Source organism: Miniopterus natalensis, chromosome 18 (assembly GCF_054644295.1).
Source record: "Miniopterus natalensis isolate mMinNat1 chromosome 18, mMinNat1.hap1, whole genome shotgun sequence".
Taxonomy (NCBI): Eukaryota; Metazoa; Chordata; class Mammalia; order Chiroptera; family Miniopteridae; genus Miniopterus; species Miniopterus natalensis.
In genome coordinates this window covers 27896011-27919989 of record NC_142098.1, presented here as the reverse complement: position 1 = coordinate 27919989, position 23979 = coordinate 27896011, and the positions used below count along the sequence as shown (strand labels likewise).

The 23979-nt window shown below is 44.0% G+C and overlaps 1 protein-coding gene across 3 annotated transcripts; it reads right to left on the bottom strand.

The window, feature by feature from the left end:
* Positions 1-679: 679 nt before the first annotated feature.
* Positions 680-23369, bottom strand: GFOD2 (Gfo/Idh/MocA-like oxidoreductase domain containing 2). Of its 3 annotated transcripts, XM_016220322.2 has the most exons (3): positions 23282-23369; positions 7939-8284; positions 680-2232 (listed from the first exon to the last, which is right to left on the bottom strand). In XM_016220322.2, the coding sequence occupies exons 2-3, from the start codon at positions 8195-8197 to the stop codon at positions 1334-1336; spliced, it is 1158 nt and encodes a 385-aa protein (XP_016075808.2). In that variant the 5' UTR covers positions 8198-8284; positions 23282-23369; the 3' UTR covers positions 680-1333. The 3 variants fall into 3 exon arrangements, with proteins under 3 accessions (XP_016075808.2, XP_087683665.1, XP_087683664.1); XM_087827539.1 differs by lacking the exons at positions 7939-8284; positions 23282-23369 and adding an exon at positions 22549-22630; XM_087827538.1 differs by lacking the exon at positions 23282-23369 and having other exon boundaries at positions 7994-8012.
* Between the last annotated feature and the right edge of the window lie 610 nt (positions 23370-23979).

The following is a 23979-nucleotide window of genomic DNA, read 5'->3' as shown; positions in this document are numbered from 1 at the left end:
TCCCTCTTTCTGGAAAGGAGGCCAGGGCAAGGCAGAGAGGGAAAGTTAGAAAAGGGAAAGGCTGGTCTAGGCTTAATCCTGGCAGACTGACCAGGAAACAAAGGGCTGCACATGCCCCACCCCCACCCCTGACTGACATTGCTAAAAGGCTATCTCTGTGCAGAAGGCAGTTAATAAATGCTCGGCTGGTGACAGGCTGGCTGGGCCAGTTCGTGTTTGGCCATACCCACTCCAAGGAGAAGTGTGCGAGGCCTTCCTCCTCAAGTTCATCCCGTCCAGCCTCCTTGGAAACATTCCTCACCTCTGCTCTCCCAGGGCTCCCCTGGAGCCAACTTCATGGTTTTAAGAACAGAACTCCTCCTGGCCTGCAGCCCAGGGAGTCCCCAAACTCTTCCACTATCTCCCTGAACCAGAAGGCCCAAAAGGTCCCCATCAGGAAGTCCTGAGTCCTGTTTTCTGAGGAAAGACTTTTCTTTGGAGGGCTCCTGGGATTTGGGGATGAGGGAAGAGCTGGGAGATGAGGGCAGGTGGTGGCAGAAGACTGTGTGGCCCAAGGCCCACAAGACAGTGATGGATCCAGAGGTCAGCCACCAGGAAAGTGGAAAATATAAACAATCTACAGCAATACACAGGCCTTTCATTATTTAAAAAAAACCTAACTTACCAAACAGCCAAAAACCACATGCCATAGTGTCAGTTTTATTTATTAACATTTACCAGATGTTCCAGAGCTCTCCCTTGTCTCCTCTCTGCCAAATCAGGGGCCCTCTGCTCTAGTCAACAGCCCCCTGAGAGCCCACCTAATGAAGAACCCCCCTCAAGAAGGGGCAGCCTGAAAGCCGGAAGGGCCTGGTCACATGAGACGGAGGGCAGGTGCAGATCCCTGAAGGATGACTTGCCCTCACCATTCCTGAGATGTCCTAAGCCCAAAAGGGGCATGGAAACAAGACTTCTTGTCATTTCTCCTCAGGCCTGAGGAATCAGCCAAACTGGCTCCTTACTATGCGTCCCCATCCAGTTACAATCACGGACAGGCTGAAGAAGCCCCCAAGTCAAGCTTTTGCTGGCCCTGCTCATCAGCATTAACTACAGAGACCTGGCAGCAGCTCTGCCTCTCGCACACGGTGCTAGCCCACTGGGCCATGGCAACAGGAACATCACCATCCTGCAAGTCTGAGGAGTAAATGAGTGCTCATGTTGGCCTTCACCTAAACCCTGCCCAAGCTGATTTGTTAAATGAAAGACACTGTCTATGCTATAGCCAAGCCCTCCCATCTTGTTCCTGGTCCCTCTCTCGCCCCTTTGCCCTGTGGCAGGGAGCCCACGTGCAGGCTCACAGGTTATTCCGCTGGAGTGCCTCACACAGGTTCTGGTTGGCATCAGGTTCTTCGGTCAGCACCTCTACAGCCTCCCATTCCCCAGATCGGCTGGACCTTTTGATGGCATCCACCACACTCTGCATGTACAACCCATCCTCAAATGAGGCAGCCATGGAGACGGGGGTGTGGTCCCATGTGCGACGGTCCCCCTGCCCCTGGAAGGACTCACGCAGGGCCTGCACCATGTAGACCATGCCCTTCAGGTAGAGCAGCGGGACGTCCTGGGGCCCCTGTTCGGGCAGTCCTGCGCCCACAGCCAACGAGTCTCTCAGTAGCAGCTCCTCTTGTGTGGCAGAGTTCTTCTGCCCATAGAGGTCAGCTCCCCGGGCAACAAGGCGTCCTGCAGAGCCCACCACCATGACCTCATGCACAAAGGCACCTGGCATGTTGAAGTTGAGTGTTACTGTGCTGCACACTCCCCCACCCATGAGCATCTGGAAAAAACAGAAGTCATCGCTGGTGACATGCCGGATGCCATGAATGGCCGCATTCTGCCTCACAAAGGTCTTGAGGAGCCCATGGACCTTCTCGGCTCTTTGGCCAGTCAAGTGGGTAAGCAGGTCCACGATGTAGGTGCCCATGGTGTGCAGGCCCCCACCACCCATGAGCTCGTCACAGATCCAGCCATAGTTGGGGCTGAGCAGGCTGCCTGAGTAGATGCGGGCATCGCAGATCATCACTGCACCCACATAGTGTTCGGCGATCAGCTGCTTCATGCGCACAAAGGCAGGCAGGAAGCGCAGCACATTCCCCACCAGGCTCATCAGCTGTGGATAGTAGCGTGAGGCTGTCACCATCCGGAAAGCATCCACTGAGGTTGCTGCCTTCTCACAAACCACATTCTTCCCAATACCTGAGAATAAAACACAACAGGAAATCTCAAAGTTCCCAGGGGTTTACACTGGGGGGGAAATGTATTTCTTGAAGGCAGATGGACTCAGGAAAGCCTCTTATGAGACCAGATGGTGGCCTGGGACAAGAGAAAAGGACTCAGCTTGGATGAAAATGGTACCTAGTGCCCAGCCGGGGGTGGCTCAGCGGTTGAGCGTCGACCTAGGATCCAGGTCGATCGGGGTTCGATTCTGGGTCAGGGCACATGCCCGGGTTGCGAGCTCGATCGATGACTCTCTCATCATTGATGTTCCTATCTCTCCCTCTCCCTCTCCTTTCCTTTCTCTGAAATCAATAAAGATATATTAAAAAAAAAAAAAAAAAAAAGAAAGAAAATGGTACCTAGTGACTGGGACTACAGAAAGAGTTATGCACTGGAGAAAGAGAAGTTCTTACGGGAAAATGAAAGTGTAGGCACAAAGCACAAAGCAGGAGTGGGAAGTAGAGGTGGTGCAATGACAGTTTTTCGTGTCAACTTGGTTAGGCTTTGGTGTCTATCAGATATCTCTGGACATTGCTGGGAAGGTAGTTTTTGTATGTGATTGACATTTAAACCAGTAGACTTTGAGTAGATTACCCTCCATAATGTGAATGGGCCTCACCCAATCAGTTGAAGAGCTTAAGAAAAAAGACTGGTTCCCTGAAGAGGAAGGAATTCTGCCTCCAGACTGCCTTCAAACTCAAGTCTCCAACATCAACTCTTGCTGGGATTTCTATACTGTTGTCCTGCCCTGTGGATTTCAGTTTTGTCAGCTCCTACAATCACGAGCCATGACACCTCTGTTTTCCTAACCAGAGGAATGGGACTAGATAAATGATTTCAAACAGCAGGGTAGAGAAGCAGCCCAGGAAAACAACTTTCATGTTTTACAAAATCTGGAGATTCTCTCTATATTTTTTATTAATCCTCACTCGAGGATAATTTTTCCATTGGTTTTCAAAGAGAGTGAAATGGAGGGAAGGGAAGAGAAAGAGAGAGAGAGAAACATCAATGTGAAAGAGATACATCAACTGGTTGCCTCGAGTGTGTGCCCTGACTGGGATCAAACCTACAACCCAGGTATGTGCCCTTGACTGGGAATTGAACCTACAACCCTTCAGTGCACAGGCTGACACTCTAATCACTGAGCTATGCTGGCCGGGCTCTATTTTTTAAAACATAAAAGGTACTGCTGCTAGAAAAATAAATTTGAAAGTACCAGACTGAGTCACTCTTGCTTCTGGTCCCCTCTCCACCCTTTCCTGGGTTGCAGCCCAATGTTGGCTCCCTGGGTCACACCAGTAGACTGGGCTTGCATGGGTAGAATTTGTGAATGTCTTCATTCATCCAGTGTGCTAGGCCCTGTGTCAAACACTGGGGATATAACATCAGGAGTGGTCTCTACCTTCAGACAACTTACATTTAGTGAAGAGACAGCCATTGACCAAATTATCATATAAATGCCATGAATATGATATAAATGGTAATATGAACATAAGCAGGGACCTGACCTGGACTGGGGGTCAGGGAAGGCTTCTCAAGGGACTGGTGTTCTTGGGATTAAATTATCTGGGTCAGCCTGCTTGAGGAATGATCTCTTGTTATCTCAAGAGCCCATGGGGACACAGCTGGCAAACTCAGTGTTTTTCTAATGAAGCACATAAGTACCAAGAACTAGGCACAGAAACACACCTCTTAGTGAGAGATTTCAGAAAACATTCAACTATGTCAAAAATATTAGTTGGGGCACTTTGCATATTAAAGCATATTTTTCTGAACCATTTCTGAGCTGAAAATAAAACACATCAGGGCCCCTCCTTCTCCTTTAAAGAATTCATGGGAAAGATTTAAGGATAAAATTTGAGGTAGAAAAAATGAAAAAAGAAAAAGAAAAAAAAGGTCAAACAAAAGCAGAAAATTATATGCTAGAGAGAGAGCTGTGATATGAAAAGTACACTTCTGGAGGATAAGTCCATGAATTAACTTTAGGAAAAACTAGTAAGAATGAGGGCAAGAAACAATCTTCATGGCCTCAGAAGTCTGGTAAAAATATGATTTAATAAGTGGAGGAAAATGCAATTTTGCCCACAGCATTAAGACTTGGTGAGAAGTAAATGTAACATTCCTTGGCCATGGTTTCTGTAACTGAACAAGAAGATGGTGGATTAGATCAGTGACTCTCCATCCTCAGTGTGCATCAGAATTACCAGGAAGGGTTGTTCAAACACAGATTGTTAGGCCTCATCCCAGGTTCAAAAGGTCTGGGGTGGAGCCTGAGAATCTGGATTTGTAATAAGTTCCCAGGTCATGCTGATGCTATTGGTTGAGGGACCACACTTTGAGAACCACTGGACTGGGTACTCTCTCCATGGCTCCTGCAGGCCTGTGAATTCCACAAAAAGAAAGTACAGTACTACGACTATTAAAAAGTTTTAGGAAGCCCGGCCGGGCGTGGCTCAGCGGTTGAGCATCGACCTAGGATCCAGGAGATCCTGGTTCAATTCCCGAACAGGGCACATGCCTGGGTTGCGGGCTTGCAGCCGATCAATAATGACTCTCTCATCATTGATGTTTCAACTCTCTCTGCCCCTCTCCCTTCCTCTCTCTGAACTCAATAAAGATATATTTAAAAAACAATGTTTTAGGAAAATTAGTCTAGGTCATATATGTCCTTATAGGTGCAAATCTGTATCAGTGCTTCATTCCTCACATCATTGCTTTAAGTCTCCACAACTTACCTTTTACAATGCTTAGTGCAGCACAATGTCAGAGGATCTGTAACTAAATAGAGGCTTTAGATGACTGTGATAAACTTTTCACTGGTTCAAGATCTGGAAAGGCTAATCTAAAATTAGAGTACTTCACCCGGCCGAGCGTGGCTCAGCGGTTGAGCCTCGACCTGGGATCCAGGCGATCGGGGTTCGATTCCCGGTCAGGGCACATGCCCAGGTTGTGGGCTCGATCAATGACTCTGATCATTGATGTTTCTATCTCTCTCTCTCCCTCTCCTTTCCTCTCTCTGAAATCAATAAAGATATATTTAAAAAAATAAATAAAGAAAATTAGAGTACTTCAACAGCTACAGAGCTAAATAATTATGGTTGGGGTTTTTCAGCTCTAAAAAGATTGAGGATCTAAACCTTAGCCCCAGTAACAGAAAAAAAAAAGAGATCTATGTGGGGAAAATAAAGAAAATATTCTCTCATGCATATATAAAGAGATTCATACATGGGAACACAGTTAGGTGGAATGGCAGTGAGGGTCTTTTGGGATATTGGCTCTGAGGACTTTATTTATTTTAATATTTTTATTGATTTCAGAAAGAGGGAGGAGAGAGAGAGAGAGAGAGAGAGAGAGAAAGAAACATTAATGATGAGAGAGAGTCACTGATTGGTTGCCTCCTGCACATCCCCTGCTGGGGATCGAGCCCATAACCTGGGCATGTGCCCTGATCGGGAATTGAACTGCGATCTCCTGGATCATAGGTCAACGCTCAACCGCTGAGCCACTCCAGCCGGGTGGCTCTGAGGACTTTTAAATATAATGTACAGGAAAACCTGGCTTTCCCTTGTGATACTAGTGTCTTTCTTGGTCAGCACTTGGAGGCAGTCACGTATCATGCTGGGAAGCCTGAATGATGCTTTTATTTCATCCCCATTTCACAGGGGCTCACAGAGGTTGAGAAGGACAGAAATAGTACCAGAAGCAGGGTCTGATGTCAAGGTCAGTTTGATGTTCTGTGTACAGCAGTTCATATACTTACACCCAGTCCTCTGGGAAAACTAGAGGAGTTCTTCTGGCCTCTTCTATATGTGCTAAAGTCAAGTGAGAATTCTCACCAAAAAAAAGTGAAAGCACTCAGGGAGTGAACTTCATGATCACAACAGTCTCAGTGGCTCCTCTGGGGCCTGAGTGGGCAGTGCCTAAGGGCAGATCTAGCTGACATGGGCTCTCCCAGGCCCATCACTCCTGAGATCATGTACCACCAAGAATGCTCATTCACATCCCCTTTTCTTCCTGACAAGAGACGTGGAAAGAAAGCTGATGGCCCTGCTACACCAAGGGTTGGAACACAAGGTCTCAGAAGTTTCCGTACTTCCTGTTTATATTAAATGGCCCAAATCCAGCATTTCCCCATACCAGGAACCTGAAAACAGCAGGCTTGTGGCCAAAGAATCCTGGGGCTTCACTGTTTTTCCTACAAAGCTTGGAAATTGTTTCTGTGGGGACCCTACAATTCAAGGCCAAAAGCCTTTACAACTCTGCCTCTGGACATACCTGGCCTCACCAAGCTACATTCATAACACAAGGGATGGCAAAAAGTCAAGTGGCCATGGTAGCTTGATTCCCCTTGAACCAGCCCTCTGTTAAAGTGTTGGCTTAGGTCTACTTCTAAACTCAATCTGGGAGCCATTCATTATCTGCCCTCCCAAGAATCTAGAGCCAATGAACATACTCAGAGAGAGAGAGAGAAAGAGAGAGAGAGTGCTAGCTCCCTGGAAAAGAAAACTAGAAAGCTAGCCACCTGTAATTTTTGGCCTCGAATCAACCACCAGACAGAATCATGTTCTTGCTCACTTCAATGAACATTTATCTTTCCCCACCCATTAGGCCAAAAGACACCCTCTATCCTTAGAACAAGGAAGAAACCAAGAAAAGAGCCTTCGACTCTCCACCATGGTAGTGGCCAGGAGGTGTCGAGGTCAGGCTGGACTCAGGGGCCTCTGACTGCATTCAAGAGACACTTGGTTCCTATGAACTTAAAATAATTGTTCTGTCAATTAATTATAGGCTACTTGAGTTGTTACTTAAGTCTTTTCCCATTTATCTTGTAATGTGGGTTATTTCTAGGCTCTTCAGTTGGACTGTGAAATCTGAATGTAAGAAGAGCTCTGTGATCCAACATGGCTTTGAATGTCCAGAATGATACCAAGACAGTGCCTAGCACACAGGAGGCATTTAAAAAAATTGCTGGATGGATGTTTACTGATTTGTTTTCCTATTAAATTAGATTCTGGTTTATATAAGACAAAGAGAAGAATTTTTCTACAGTGGACAGGAAAGAGAAGCCTAACAGGAACTGTAGGAAAAGGGCTTAGCAAGCTACGCGCCCAGCCAGGGCAGGAGGTTGCTGAGCCAACTGCTTCCTGAGGGAATAAAGATGTGAGCAGGCTATCCTGTGGATCCTATAAGGGAAGCCCAGTGCTGTCAGAGAGCCTTCCTGCCCTCTGGCATACAAGATCGCAAAGTTTGGCAGGAAGGGTGTGTGCTCAAACTAGTCTAGGCCTGACAAAACATGGGAAATGCAGCCTTGCTACACACCCTCCTCTCCTTTCTGTGGTGATGCATGCCATAGAAATGGAAGAACAAAAGTCAATCACAATCAATTTCCCAATGCCCAGGTCTCTGAACTGTGACTTTATAGAGACAAACTTTTTACATTGCCTAAAATGTAATAATCCCTAGTCCTTGTGACGGGCCAACTCTTAAGGCATTTGCTTAATTTTTTTCTCAGAGATTTACTTATGGGAGGTAGGGAATGCTGTCTTCCCCACTCATTGGAGCATTTCCTCCCAGCTATAAGACTCCCCAACTTGTCCTCCCCCAGCACTGCCCCAGGGGTAGACTCAAGCCAAAGAAGGACCACCCAGAGGGAAGCACAATCTGCCCCTGCCTGACCATCCATACCTAGAGCCTTCACAGATATTTGCCGGGTGAGTGGAGGGGGGATATTGATGCACACCAGATCCACATCTTGATGCAGCAAGACATCATCTGTTCGGCTGGTGTAGAAGGTAATGTTCATTTCCTCGGCAAGCTGTTTTGCCTCCTCCTCAGTCTTCCCCCATAGGGCCTCCACAGTGAACCCTTCTGCCCTCAGCAGTGGGACCAGAACCCGGGCGGAGCTGCCAGTCCCAAACACGCCCACTCCTGGGAGCATCTTCATGCCGGCTTCTCTGTTCACCAACTCATCTCCTCACAAGAGCCTCCAACATGAATACGACCATCCCACAGTCCTGATCAAACATGGCTCCTGGAACAGCAAGCAGTACACCAGCTATTAGTGGAGGGCACATTCAGCTTTCTGGCTTATTCAGAAGCAACAAGTTTTCTGCCCAAAAGCACAAATAAAACACTGCTCTGAAATGAAAAGCTGTAGAAGCTTCTCCCAGGGAGGCTAAAGGATATTAGCAATATCCATCTCCTGGAAGAGGGGAAAATGACAAAATGAGTAAAGCTGGGTTCTAATCTCTGTTCTGTTACTTAATTTTCTGTGTGACTCTGGTCAACACATTCTACCTTTAGGGCCTTAAAGGTAAAAGTTCATGATTCTATATTACAGGGGGAAAAAGAAGAGTGGGAAACAAACAAACAAAAACAGTAAAAGATGAGAAACAACTACCTAGGTGCTATACAGATTATAATTTAAAAGTTTATAGTAGCAGCCCTGGCCAGGTAGCTCAGTTGGTTTAGAGCATCGTCCCGATATGCCAAGGTTGCAGGTTTGATCCGAAGTCTGGGCACATGTATGAATCCACCAATGAATGCATGAATAAGCAGAACAACAAATCCATGTCTCTCTCAAATCAGTTAAAAAATAATAATTAAAAAAATTTGTTTTTTGCCTGGCCGGGCATGGCTCAGTGGCTGAACATCGACCTAGGATCCAGCAGATTGTGGTTCAATTCCAGATCAGGGCACATGCCCGGGTTGCAGGCTTGATCCCTAGTGGGGGACATGCAGGAGGCAGCTGATCAATGAAGACTCTCTCATCATTGATGTTTCTATCTCTCTCTCCCTCTCCCTTCCTCTATCTGAAATCAATCAAGACATATTAAAAAAAAAAAAGTTGGGGGTACAGTTACTTGAAACAACAACAATGGCTTCAGAGTAACTGATGGTGAGTGTGTGTTTTCTTTCAGGGAGTATTAAATACCAAGTAGGGACCAGTTGTTTATTGAGATTCTTTCAGATCATATTAACACCATATCAACTCATAAAAACTGTACACTAAGAGAGTAGAGTCATTCATAGGAGAGTAGTTATTCATAATAGCCAAAAAATGGAAACAACCCAAATGTCCATCAACTGCTCAGAGGATAAACAAAATGTGGTATATCCACACAACGTAGTATTATTCAGCCACAAAAGGTAATTGAAGTACTAATACAAACTACAATATGGATGGACTTTGAAAACATTATGCTAAGTGAAAGAAGCTAGTCACAGAAGGCGATACGGTACATGATTCCATTAATATAAAATGTTCACAACAGGCAAATCCATGGAGACAGTAAATCAGCAAGAAGGCATGGGAGAGGGAAGTACAGGGACCCAACTTTATTCTCCTGCAGGTGGTTTTTCAGTTGTTCCAGCACCATTTATTGAAGAGACTATTCTTTCCTCTGGAATGACCTTGACACCTTTGTTGAAAATCAGTTGACCAAAAATATGTGTTTATTTATGGAATCTCAATTTTATTCCATTGACCTATATATGTCTATCCTTATGTCAGTACCACCTGACTTAATTACTTTAACTTAAAAAAAAAAATCTTTATTGATTTCAGAGAGAGGAAGGGAGAGGGAGAGATAGAAACATCAATGATGAGAGAGTCATCATTGACCGGCTGCCTCCTGCACACCTCTGATTGGGGATCGAGCCCACAGCCCGGGCATGTGCCCTGACCCGGAATCAAACTGTGATCTCCTGGATCCTAGGTCGATGCTCAACTGCTGAGCCACGTCCGGCTGGGCTAATTAACTTTATAGTAAGTTCTGAAATCAGTAAATATGAGTTTTCCAACTTTGGTCTTTTTCAATTTTGTTTTGGCTATTCTGGGTCCCTTGTATTTTCCTATGAATTTTAGGATCAGTTTGTCAATCTGGGATTTTGACAGAGATTGCTTTGACCCTGTAGATCAACTTGAGGAAAACTGTCATCTTAATAACACTGAATTTTCTGATCCACGAACATAGGGTGTCTTTCCATTTATTTAGGTCTTCTTCATTTAAAAAAAAAATGTTTTTATTGATTTTTTTAGAGAGCAAGGAAGGGAGAGAGAGAAACATTGATGTGAGAGAAAAACATTGATCGGTTGCCTCTCACATGCACTCCAAATGGGGATCAAACCTGCAACCTGGGTATGTGCCCTGACTGGGAATTGAACCAGTGACCTTGTGGGGCACAGGACATGTTCAACCCACTGAGAAACACCAGCCAGGGCTATTTAGGTCTTCTTTAATTTCTTTCAATAGTGTTTTGTGGTTTTCAGAGTATAAATTACATACTTTTATTTGTCAAATTTACTCGTATTTAATTTTGTTTGATGCTACTGCAAATGGAAATTTTTTCTTAATTTCATTTTCAGATCCAGCATCTCTTTTACTTCTACGGTAGACACAAGTGTACTGTGCAAAGTGCATGTCCATGTTAGGGGTTGTTTTGCCAGTACAGCCCAGTACAGCATCCTGTGCTACTAGATTCTACATGAAACACACCCGAGCCTTTGTGAACCACTGAAATAAGCAGGACTTGGGCTGCCTCTAACCCCAGACCCCTGTCAGCTTCCTGCCTCCTCTGGTCTCTACTGTCTGGGGCTGTGGGCTTGGCTTGCCTCCTGAACTTTACCATAAGCTTCCCTTCTAATTAGAAGACAGGTTAGTCACATAGACTCTTCTATAATTTTCATGTCTTGGACTCCTCCCTTCAGGAATTTTGGTCACTTTCTGCATTTGCAGGTTCTTCTTTTTCTTTTGTTAATCCTCATCCGAGGATATTTTTCCCATTGATTTTTAGAGAGAGTGGGAGGGAGGGAAGGGGGGAAAGAGAAAGAGAAACATCGATGTCAGAGAGAGACATCGATTGATTGTCTCCCGCAGGTGTCCTCACTGGGGCCAGGGATGGAGCCTGCAATCCAGGTATGTGCCCTTGACTGGGAATCGAACCCATGACCCTTCAGTGTACAGGCCAATGCTCCAACCACTGAGCCACACCAGCCAGGGCCATTTACAGGTTCTTTTTGGTTACTTACAGGTCATGGACATCCTGAGAGCTTGAGTGTCAAATTTGTTGCACTAGATAAGGTTCTGCTTAAATTTTGTGGATCATTAATAACCAGTTAAAAGGGCCAGGGTAATGAGACACAGCCACCATAAGCAAGGACATCCATGTCCAGTCTAAATTCATGCCCAGGGCACACTTCCTCCTCTCTAGCACCTCATTTCTTCATGCCCTAGTTATGTTTGGGTATATGTTTGCATTTGTGGTTTAAAACACAGAATGAATTAGAATAAATTTTAATCACCTCTGTTTTACTGAAACTGACTCAAAGGGCAGCTTTATCACATCCACAAAGGGGCATCAGCTGGACTGAGGAAGCCAGATGGCAAGAAACTAAGCAGGCTTGATGGCTAGGTATTTCCTGCTCCAGCAGGCAGAGCTGGTTTTCCTCATTTATTTCAGTGATTATGCCCTGGCCAGGTGGCTCAGTTGGTTGGAGCATCATCCCATACATCAAAGGATCACAAGTTAGATTCCTGGTTCGGGTGTGTACAGCAGGCAACCAATCAATGTTAATCTCTCACATCGATGTTTCTCTCTCTCTCTTCTTCTCTCTCTAAAAATATCAATAAAAAACATATCCTGGGATAAGGGTTAAAAAAAATCAGTTATTTCAGTGACTACCCTTTCTCACCCCTAACATTTCCCTCCTGCTTGCCCCTAATATCCTTGCATATACCTTTTTTTGCCTCCAAAGATCTCTATAAACCCAGTCCTAACTCACATCTGGTCAAGAATGAAGGGTGGAAAAGTGCCTTGGCAGGACTGGCTATTCATACTTTGACAAGGCTACAGATTATGGAGAAGGTAGTACAGAAGTTAGAGGCATGGAATCTGCAGCCAACCTTGCCTGGGCTCAAGTCCTGGCTCCACCACTCACCAGCCCAGTAATCTCAGATAAGTTTCTTAATCATTCTGGTGCCTCTCTTTTCTCATCTGTAAAATGGGGATAACTGTATCTAACTCTTAGTGGAATTAATGATTAAATTATTAATATTTGTACAGCATTTATAAAAGGGTCTGGCCCATAGTAAATCACTACATAGGTCTTTTTAAAAAGACATGTGTATTACTGACTTAGATATCTCCCCTTCAAAAGCTATGTAGGAATATGAAGATAATATTCTGAGCTAACGTGCAGTGAAGTGGAATAGGCCAGGCAGTATTTAGTGTCTAGGCATACAGTACATCTCTCTAAGTCCATGCAACCCTGTCTTACAGATGAGGAAACAGAAGCTCAGAGAGGCTAGGTAACTTTTCCAGGGTTCCACAGCTGGCTGTGTGGACAAATAAGGGGTTCTATGGAAAGCAACCTCACAGGGTGATCTGATCATAAATTCCTAATTGGGCAGGTCATGGTGGGTAGTCATGCCTCAAGCATGACTTCTGTAGTAAAAGGTTTATCTTTACCTTAAGCAAGCCCTGTTCATTGTTTCTGTGCATCTAGGTTAACATACCTTTGAAATCCCTCTCTTTCAAAGTAACCACCCTCAAGAGGAGCACACAATCGTGTTAACTATCCTGTATTCCAGTCCCTGCCTTGCTTTTTCCCACTTTCATGTAATCTTCCCTACCTTCCCCTCCTTAATTCCAAATGCACAAAAGAAGCTGCCAACTGCCATACTCTGAAAGCAATTTTTCTCAGCCTACTGAGCTCTTGCTTCCAGGCATATCCTCTGGTTTGGATCAAATAAATTTTTATAAAAACTCTCTACAGATTTGAACTTTCTTACATTGATAGCTGTGTATATGCCAGACCTGCCACAATCAGCTGTAAAACCCTGGACAGATTACTTAGTTTCTCCTAACCTCTGAAAAAACAGAGGCTTGTATGTGTGAAACAACTCTTCTTCCATTCTTAGTGATGAGTGTGAGTCAGAAAAGTTCATTCTGTTGTCTGGCTTGGAAACTGCTTGCCTCAGCTCCACCACTCAAACCAATATTGATATGTTCATATATCATGCCTTTATTGAGGGCCCTAACAGGGAGGCTTTGGGAGATAAAAAGATGAAAAGACACAGTCCTAATGAGCAAGAAGTCAGAAAGGGAGTAGAAGCAAAAGCTGATGGCAACAAGTGCTAATCTAAGGAGTTTGGACTTTGACAGGTAGGTGTGCTCCGTACTCTTGGTCTGCCCCACTTTCCCCACCAAATCCCTCTCTGCCCTGCTGTCTCTCAGGAGTCAGAGTGCCAATCTCTAAGGACTACATCACCTGGCCTCCAGGCCCTCTGGCTTCCATCTGTGTCCACCAATGGAAAGCACCAGGAAAGAGATTAGAGATCCAGAAGAAAGGTCAAAGTATTTATTCTCCAATTCTCTCCCTATCAGGAGGTAGTGTGGACAGGGGATGTGTTCATTGACCAAGGTCACAGTATCCCTCTCCCACAGGCATAGCTTTGAGAGATAACGCCAATAATTTCCACCTTCCCCCATTATGCCTGGGGTGGTAACACTACCAGCTGTAGCCAGTCCCTCTGGTGCTCCACCATTTCTCTGTTTCCCTTACAGCTCATACCATTGTAAATAATCTCTTCATTAAAGGCTTTTCCATTAACCGTTTGAATATGAAGTCTGTTTCTGGTCTGGATCCTGCCTAATACAGTAAACAATGAGAACCTTTGAATTTTTTTCTTTTATTAAAAAAAAAAGTTTTTATTGATTTCAAAGAGAGAGGAAGGGAGAGGGAGAGATGGAAACATCAGTGAGAGAGAGAAACTCAATTGGCTGCCTCCTGCATGCCCCCTACTGGGGATCAAGTCCACAACAAGGGCATGTGCCCTGACAGGGAATCAAACCAGGGACCTCTTGGTGCATAGGATGACGCTCAATCCACTGAGCCACACTGGCTGGGGTGAATTTCTTAATTTGATGTAGGTGGAATAGAGTTTAGGAGACACTAGACACAGAGAACCAGTTAGGATATCAAGTAAGAGATAAGGAAGGTCTGTTGGAGGGAATGAAATGGAGCAGACAGCTATCAATAAGATTTGGGATTATAAAGGGTGAGGGAAGAGCCCAAAATGACACTGAACTATACAGACCTCATAAACATAGGCACAAAATCCTCCAACAAAATATTAGCAAACTAAATCCAGCAATATTTCTTCCTACTTTCTCAGACTAACTACTTCTCAGGAGATCTGTTAGGTCTCCACTTAAACACTACTTCTTCAGAGAGGCCATGCCTAGGCTCAGTTAAGTGATTCTGCTCATAGTTGCCAAGCAGCCTGGGCTCTGGCTTTCACAGGGCTCATCATACTTTGTTGGGATCGATCACCTACTTAGTTCCTGTCATGATGGTAGGACCTTGCCTATCCCAGGAACCTGCTGGGAAAATAATCAGGAATGCCTTCCATGTGTACTTCAACATCAATCATGTACCAAGGGTTAATTAGGAAGGCGTGTCTAATTGTCCCCCAGCCCTCCTTTTGGCCCTCCAAACATCTGGAATTGAGCCCATGTAGCAGACAGGCCATCAATGACTGGATATCAGAGCTGGACCCAAAAAGGAAAGCCAATCACCCCTCATCAACAGAGCCTGAGCAGGAGCCGGGGAAAGTATGCAGCTTGAGTTTTGAACTACATGTTCATAGCAGAGCGACTACCTACAGAATAGTTACAGCTCCTCACTAATCAGCTTATTCTTAGAGTCTGAAACAATAACAGGAATGCTTTCAGCAGGGCTGTTTTCAGATAGATAAGAAAGTGTTTCTTTACCTGCATTTATGTTCCCATTGAAAAATAAAAGCCAAATTAAAGAAACAGGTACTGAGTTTTACAAATTAGTTACGATAAATGCTTTGGTCCCTGGGTTTCTATGGAGAAGGTTTAGTTTTCCTATGACTTGTTTAAGTGCCTATACTGACTCAATGACATGATCACAGACAGCTGCCTTCTCATTGACAGCAAAAACACAAACAGGATAAAGGAAAGAAATGCTATTCCTCCAGCTCCACAAACTGACATAGGGGACAAAACTGTTAGGCAGCCACCACAAAATGAGAGGGCATAACTAGCCCGGGCCAAAGATGCCAGTTCCCCCCACTGCCCGCTCCCCCCAACCCTTTTCTACACAGTGTCCTAGGAAGGACACTAATGAAAGGCCTAATGACCTGTCCAATGAGGCTTAACTGCCCAATGCACAAAAGGGTCAGCTAAACCAAGTCATAAATTAAAAGTAAATTTAATACTCACAGAAGTATCTGGATCACTATTAGGTCTAAAAGTTAGCTTCAGCTGATGATTACAGTAAGAAAAAGTACTCATCTACCAGCTATATTAATTTTTTTGGGGGGAGGGAATGGAGAAAAATGAGAGACAGAGCAAAACATCGATTGTGTTCATCGGTTGATTCTTGTATGTACCCTGAAAGGGGATCAAACCCACAAACTTGGTGTATCAGGATGACACTCTAACCAACTAAGCTACCTGGCCAGGGCCTTATATTAATTCTTTATTGTTTTTGAAAATCTGACAATAACCAGAAAATTATTTTTTCTGAGACTGCTTTAACATTGAGTTCCAGATTGACGTTAGCCTGAAAATTCCATCCTCAGGCCTACTCTCTCCCGTAGCAATTTAATATAATCCTTCAACTTCACTATGACCTCCCTGCAAAGATTCTTAACTGCCCATTTCCAGCCTCAACAACTTGCTCTGACTCTGGTTCTATAAAGTGTTTACTGGAAATCCCACCCAAATGACTTACAAACTTCTCCCAAGCCAAATTTATCTTTCCTCTCAAAACAGGAACCTCCTCCTATGCTCCCCACCCCTTTTAATGGCCTAATATCCAGTCACCAGAGCCCTTTCCTCATTCATTCTCCAATATTTAAAAAAAAATTTATTGATTGATTTTTTTTTTAGAGAGAGAGAGCACGCAAAACATTGATTTGTTGTTCCACTTATTTATGCATTCATTTATGCTTTCTTATATGTGCCCTGATTGTGGCTTGAACCCACAACCTTGCTGTGTACTAGGACGAAGCTCTAACCAACTGAGCTAACCGGCCAGGAATCCAATATTTTTAAGCACCACGACGGTTAGGCATTATGCCAGGAGGTAAGCACATAGCAGGCCAGGTCCATGGAGGTTAGTTTTCATTTCTTGCAATATTCACAGCTGAATACCAAGGACTGATTTGACGCAGGAACATAATAAGTGTGTAAAGGTCTTTCCCTGTGGCAGGTAAGTGAAAAAAAGACTCTGCCTTTGCCTTTAAATCACTGAGGTAAAGCACATCGGGTCACGATGCATGTGAAATAGGCAACCCTAGAGAAAGGTATATTATATACTTTGGTTTTACCTGTGGTCCCAAGAGGATGAGTTTTTAATTATAATAATGAACATTTTTCAATGTGCAAACTTAATTTACTGAAGTTTTCTTAGTATTTTCCACCTTCTATATGGACATAAGTATTCTATTCCTATGAAAACTGCTATTTCTGCCCCAGCCAGTGTGGCTCAGTGGTTGGAGCACTGGCCCTTGCACAGAGGGGTGGGAGGTTTGATTCCCAGTCAAGGGCACATACCTGGGTTGCAGGTTTGACCCTGGTGTGTGTGTGTGTGTGGGGGGGTGGCAGCTGATTGATGTGTCTCACATTGATGTGTTCCCCCCCCCCCCATTCCCTCTCTCCTTAAAAATCAATGGAAAAAATATCCTTGGGTGAGGATCAACAACAAAAAAACACAAAAAGAAAACTGCTATTTCTATGGCAGCAAGAGACACTCAAGAGAGTCACCTATCTGCCTGCCTTCTCAATTTCAAGTGTAGGACATTCTTAGGGCACCTCCGAGCACAGCAACCCTGCCAGCATTCTCTAATTCTGTGTTACATGGCCTCTGGTCACCGGGAAGGTTAAGTAGTTCTCCAGTGATTGGAAATGCTCAGGACCTCCACAAATACCTCCTACTTGTGTGCAGAAAACTGCTTACCAACTAGGCCATGACCATGTTCAACTAATTTAGCCATCTTCTGACTGTTAAATGTGAGATGTAAAATAATCTAAGCTCAGGACAGCCTGCCACACCAGCCCTTTTGTTCTTTTTGGTTAATGTGTAATGAAGGAGGCTGGTTATAAAATACAGGATGTATATGGGATATGCCTACCTGAAAGTAGCCATTCATTTCAGTATTCTAGAATTTTCTAATTATTACTTAAATGATGCACAATGTCTTGTCTCATTAAAGAGACTCTAGGCTCTTTTAGGACCAATATTGGGCTGTCTATGGTATTAAGGAGAAAACACCCGGAAACTTAACACTTTAAGGTATTTCGGTAACATTCCTATAATGACTTAGAACTTACTTAAACACACTCAGATGTTCTTTGTACAACCATATTAGTATGCCAGGGATATTAAGCATTGCGGTAGAGGAACAAAGACAATACATTTAAAGAAACAGGGGCAAGCCCAGGGCCGGGGGGAACGAAATGGCCATTTAAGCACACAGATTTACTTTTGTGTGAAAATAGCATTGGATAAGAAGTACTGTGTTGAATCATTTCTCCCATGGCTCCAAAATACAAGCTATATCCCCTTAAGCCCTGGCACAAGAATATAAATTCAAAAGGCTGAAAAGCAACTGAAGGTACAGATGATCTCTCTACCATCCCCCATCTCCTGGACAATCAGAGGATGCCAACCCCAGAGTCTCTTCAGAGATGAAAACCACTTCCTAGTGGGAACCACCATCAGACTGCAGAAACCGTTAATGACATGGAACTTCCTATAATATGCTTTGGAACCCTGTGCTACAAGCACCCAAGAGAACATGGGGGTCAAAACTATCCATTAACAAGCACCAAAGAAATATCAGTTTTAGAAAGCGCCGCAAGATCTGTAAGTCACTTTTCAATTATACACATTCCTTATCCAGGTAAATTCCTTGTCTAGGTAACTACATTACTGTTTGGTTCACTGACACCTGAGATAGGAAGAAATGTCAGTGCCACCCAGACGCTGCCATTATTCCCCCCACCCTCCACTTAAAAATATATATATATACATATATGTGTGTGTCTGTATATGTGTATATATATTGTTGTTGTTTGTTTTGTTTTTGTTTTTTATTTTTAATCCTCACCTGAGGACATGCTTAGAGAGAGGATTGGGGGAGGAGAGGAACATCGATGTGAGAACCACCGATGGGCCATCCTCTCTCTGCATGCAACCCAACCAGGGATTGAACCCACAACCTGAGCATGTGCTCTGACCAGGAATCAAGCCAGTAACCTTTTGGTGCACAGGAGAATGTTCAACCAGTTGAGCCCCACCGGCCAGGGCGACCCACCCCCAGCACTTTTAACATGGTCAATAAAGCCAGAGGGGTGAAGGGCCGGCAGAGAGAAAACAAGTTCAATATCATTCTTTACACAAGCAAGAAGAAACTTTTAGGGGGGGTTGTTTGTTTGTCTTGGAAGGTGGGAAATACACTTTCAAATTTTTTATTTTAATTTTTTATTTTGAGGTATAACCGACATAACATTAGTTTCAGGTGCATAACATGATTCTATATTGTATATATTGCAAAATGATTGCCACAATAAACCTAGTTAACATCCCATTTTAAAAAGTATATATTTCTTATAGAAAATTACTGTTATGTTCTTTTTTAAAAAATTTTTACGTTTGTTCAATGTTCTTGTGATCAAGTATGTAGTCACAACTTTGTATCCTGAGTTTTTTTCATTTACTGTTTAGACATAAGCAATTTTCATGGTATCAGACAATTTTTAAGGGTTACATGATATTCCACTGACTACATGAACCAGCTTTTCTCTTCTCTGGTGTCAGACATTTATGTCATTTTTTAGTTTAGTTTTTAAATTATACAGTTTAAAAAATTATGGTCCAAAAGTTATATGATTTACCTAACATTATCATTCTACGCAAAATACAATTGTAAAAATAAATAATAAAGACTTTGAGGTTGTAAAGTGATATGGTAAATCTCAAAGCCAAGTAGAGTGTTTCTCGTTCTATTTTGGGGTTATCTAGTCTCATGAAAAATTGAGAGCTGACAGTTTGAGAGTAGCACAGTTATTCCAGGCCAGAAAGGAAGACTGTGCTCAGTACTTGGTTCCCATTCCTCACAGCCTTCACTCCTAATCCTTCTGAAGGACAAATAGAAACACTTACAGAAGAGTTTTGGGGAATAACTTGAAGACGTGTGGGGGAGAGTGAGCTATCCTCTCAGCATTCCTGGCTACCTTGAGAACTGAGAGTATCTAGGAAAAAGCACTACTTGCTACACCCCTTCTAAGAGCAGGAACAAGTATTTAAGACAGTTTGAGTGTATTTAAGTAATGCAGGAATATTTATCTCTTCCTTCTTAATATTTAATGACTATTTTCTAAGTGTTCATTTCCATCACCATGAAATGGAAATATTTACTCCATTTCTCATTCCCTTTGTCTCAGTTTAAGGAAAGAATACTTTATTGAGTTCATTCCTGACCTAATGGCTAATTCATAAGTGAGTGTTAGAGTGTAGGGAAGTCTTATTGCTTTCATGTTTTTCTCAGTGTCGTTTAAACATCACTGGAAGCAAAAATGACACAACCTGAAGCTATTCTACTTTGGGCACATCATGAGAAGGCAGGATTCTTTGGAAAAGACAATGATGCTGGGAAAAATAGAAGGTAGCAGGAAAAGAGGAAGACCAAACATGAGATGGATTGGCTCCATAAAAGCAGCCACAGGCTTGAGTCTACAGGAGCTGAGCAGGGCTGTTGAGGACAGGACATTGTGGACATCACTCATTCACAGAGTCCTCAGGAGTCGGAGCTGACTCAATGGCATATAACACACACACTTATTCTGACTTTCATGAGTCCAAGCCTATTTCAAGTATCTTTCATTCCCTACTTTTTAAAACATCTGACACCTAAATTTGCAAATAATGTGGACTTTTAGGCTCTCTTGAAGTTTTCTAATAAAGCTGCTACTCTTGTATGTAAGAAAAATAATGTCCCATTACTATACTGTATATAAATTTTCAAAAAGAGCAAAATCCCCTATTTTTTCCTAGATGTTGTCCAATTCCAATGGTGGATTTAATCTAGAATTCCACCTTCTACTATAAATACGCATGAGTGACTTGTCAGGCATCAGAAAGGCTCTTCTACTTCTAAGGTTTCTGTTTGATTCCTTATTTTCTAAATGCTGACGTCTGTATTACAACTTTTTACATCAGATGGCAATGCATTCCCATTTCATTTCTCCTCTTACTGTATACTAGAAAATCAGTTCAGTGAAAGTAAATCCTGTTAACATTACTGGTTTATCTAGTACCTTGGCCTACTAAATACTGTTGATCACTTTATTACAGGCCAGATTTGATAACTGTCCTTAGCTGCCCCAGAAAGTAGAGTGGATGTTAAGTAATTATTTGTCAAAGGTTTCATTGCCACAGCAATGAAGAAACACTTTGAGAGTCTGTAAGTCCATCTTTCTCTTCTGAAAAAGTGTCTTTCTGATTATAGGAGCTCAAAAATTGCAAACAAATCCATGGGGCACACTCACTACATTTAAATAGTATCTTCTCCAACTGCTCATTCAAGGTAGTATTTGCACTTACATTCAAAGCATGCTCTCACACCCCATCATGCTCTGGGGATGGTAACTGATTGCTTCCCGTCAATCTTACCTTGATTTTGACCTTATTTGTCTGTCTTCATCTGGGCTAATGATAAATTAACGAGGATTTCTACATAGAATACAATGACTTTCATAAAATTTCTCTGACAGGATTAGGTTAACAGTTCTAATTTTCCCCACAGATTACATACCCTTCTGATAATACCTCATTGTATCTCTTGAGGTATTTATACAAAATATTTCCACAGGTGCAAGAAAAGTCAAGAAAATGCATAGCCATGCAATGTTGAATAACTATGTTGTACACCTGAAACTAATATAATATTGCATATTAACTATATTTTAATTAAAATAAATTCACAGCCACAATATCCATAGTTATGGTCTGGCACTGACTTGTGAACCTAAAATGTTTTTCCTTCAACTAATATGACCTATTAACATTATCATACTTTCAATGTGTCTTCTCTTATCACTCTGGAGGTGGGAAAAAAAAAAAAAAACTGCTGCAAAGTTGAATATACACTAAAAATTAGTTTTATTAAGCTAGCAATAAATTGACTTTGATGATTAGAATGAGTGACCATCTTTTAAAAATCACCCCCCACCCCCCCGTATTACAGATATTTAAGCTTCTTGGGGGGGAGGGCTTTTTAATTCTAATTTTATTTTTATTAATTTTAGAGAAACAAGGAAGAGGGAGAGAGAGAAACATCCATGAGAGAGAAACATCAATGGGCCACCTCCTGCACACCTCTGAGGGGAATCCAACCGGGGACCTCCTGGAGCACGGGACTATGCTCAACCAACAGAGCCTGGGTGGGGATTTTTTTTCCATGCTAATCCTACTACTAGTGGGTTCTAGTACTACTATAGAAATCTTATATCTGAATTTTCCTAGCAAATAAAAATAACTGATCAGACCCAGATCAATCATTACATAGGAAAAGTAGGGCAACCAAGTGGTAAGAGAAAGCCTCTCACAACTGAATCTTTATATGTAAAATGAGGAGTCCACTAACAGAACTGTCCGCTGAAAATTTTCACCTCTTGGTCCAGAGAGATTCTCTAAACTCCTAGTCCAAAGGCAGTAATTTTTTTTCACATTTTCTTAAAACTCTTGTGTAGCTTTTCGGAAGGAAATGAGTTTCCTTATCAAGAATGAATCTAGCTTCCACAACTCTTAAAGACAACTATCTTCTCCATATCTCTTCATATCAGAGTAACAGGTTAAGTGTCTTTTCTAATTTAACAGTTGTCTCCTTCAAGTGTAGGGTCATACACTAAGGGCTCTTCCTTCTGACACTTTTGTGCCCATAGCTTACAAAGGTCCTCTGGGAGGTGCCTGGCCCTGGTTCTGGACACTCAAAGGGCACCCACTTTCTTCCTGTGTCTTGCCCTCAGTATAACATTATGGGGACAAAGAACATAAATAAGATAGGTTATAACCTTACTTGGTGTCCATCCAAGGCAGCTCTGAACTTTTCTATTCCTGTCCTGTTCTTCAGATTCTGCAGTAGTTTGGTAGGTACACTTCACATGACCATTCATTAAGTCCTGATCCCCCCGCCCCCTCTTCCTTTCTCACCATTCATCTGACAAGGCCTCCTTGATGGGAATACCTTACCTCACCTTTGTTTCCGCAGGTCCATCTGCTTCCTTCCTGAGCTTCAAAGGTAGGCCAGGGCCCTCGAGACGTCGCCAGCAGGCACTCTGGGGCTGGCAGAGCCACCCGCACCTCCTGGGGCCCCTCTTCTTCTCTTACCTGCCACCTAAACACTCTTCCCTTAAATAAAGATTTACAACCCCCCGCCCCGAGTTCCAACTCACTCTGAAAGAGGGTGGATCAGCTACCTCCAAGCCCTTTGTCTGAGGCTCCCATACCTCACATCCTTATCCACAAAGCCTCGGCCCTGACACAGGTAGGTGGGTCCGCCCGCACAGGGCGGGGAAGCCTAGGTTTCCGCGTCCAGTAAAGGGATGGGGTTAGGGCCAAGGTCCCTCCGGGAGCCAAAATTCTACAATTTTACAACCAAACTTGCAGGTCCCATTTCTGAGGTGGGGAGGGCGAACTCCGGGGCGACCCTCGAGCTCCGCGCAGGTACTCGCAGTGAGAACGACCCCGTCCAGCCCCGATTCTGTGTATCCCGGCCTCCGACCTCGGACGCCAGGCCGCGGAAGAGGCCCGGCCGACGCCCGCTCGCAGCCGCGCCATGCCCTCCTCCATCCTCACCCACAGCCGCGCGCCGCCTCTCACCTGGCACCCTGGCATTGCCCGCCCCACTCCGCACCGGAGACCTTGGGTCCGGACGGTCTCAGCAGACACCAGCCCCCCACCCCGCGAGGGAGGCTGGCAGGGACTCACCGGCCGCGGAGTCCACCGCGCCGCTACGGAGAACGCGCCGGCTGGTTTCTAAGGAACCGGGAGCTCTGGAAAAGGAGGGGTGGGACGGAGGGAGATCTGCGCATGCTCTCTGACGGGGGTGGACCCGCGCTGGGAGGAGCCGTAACCCGGAGCTGCGCATGCTCGCTCGGTGTTGGGGAGGAGGCGTGGAGGAGGAGGAGAAATACCTTGGCTGGAGGCCTTAGTCATTCGTTTCCGGCCGTAGAGACACTTAATTTTTTTTCCAGCCTTGGACCCTTTCAGGTTCGCCGCCCGCGTCAAGATCAAAGAGTTCTGGGAACTGTGGTGGTTTTCGGTTGTCCAGGAATGAACCTGCTGTTGGACACTGCCAGTCTTTGCAGAACAGCAGTTCTCTCGAACTCGCCGTACTTCACGGCTTCCTAGACGTTCTTTGGTTGTTTTTTAGATATTAGTACTCTTCAGGACTGACCTCAGTCCCCCTGATCTCTTTATTGGAACTTATGCACCCCCCCCCCCAAATACCGTTTTGTAATAAGATTACTCTTTGATTCATCAAATCCGCTAGAGTAGTGAAACCTGTAAATCTTAGTGTAAAACAGGCTAAGTTGGAAATGTGGGATTAGACGTTATTTCTGCATGGGAAGCCCCAACCCCTGCTTGCTTTACTCTCCTGGTGAGTCTGAGACCCTGTTCAGCTG

What these genes read in the sequence shown, in the direction of transcription:
- GFOD2 (XM_016220322.2), bottom strand. Translation starts at nt 8,197, where the DNA reads ATGAAGATGCTCCCAGGAGTGGGCGTGTTTGGGACTGGCAGCTCCGCC. An exon ending in AATATCTGTGAAGGCTCTAG is followed by an intron (nt 2,233 to 7,938) that starts GTATGGATGGTC and finishes TTTTATTCTCAG; the next exon opens with GTATTGGGAAGAATGTGGTT.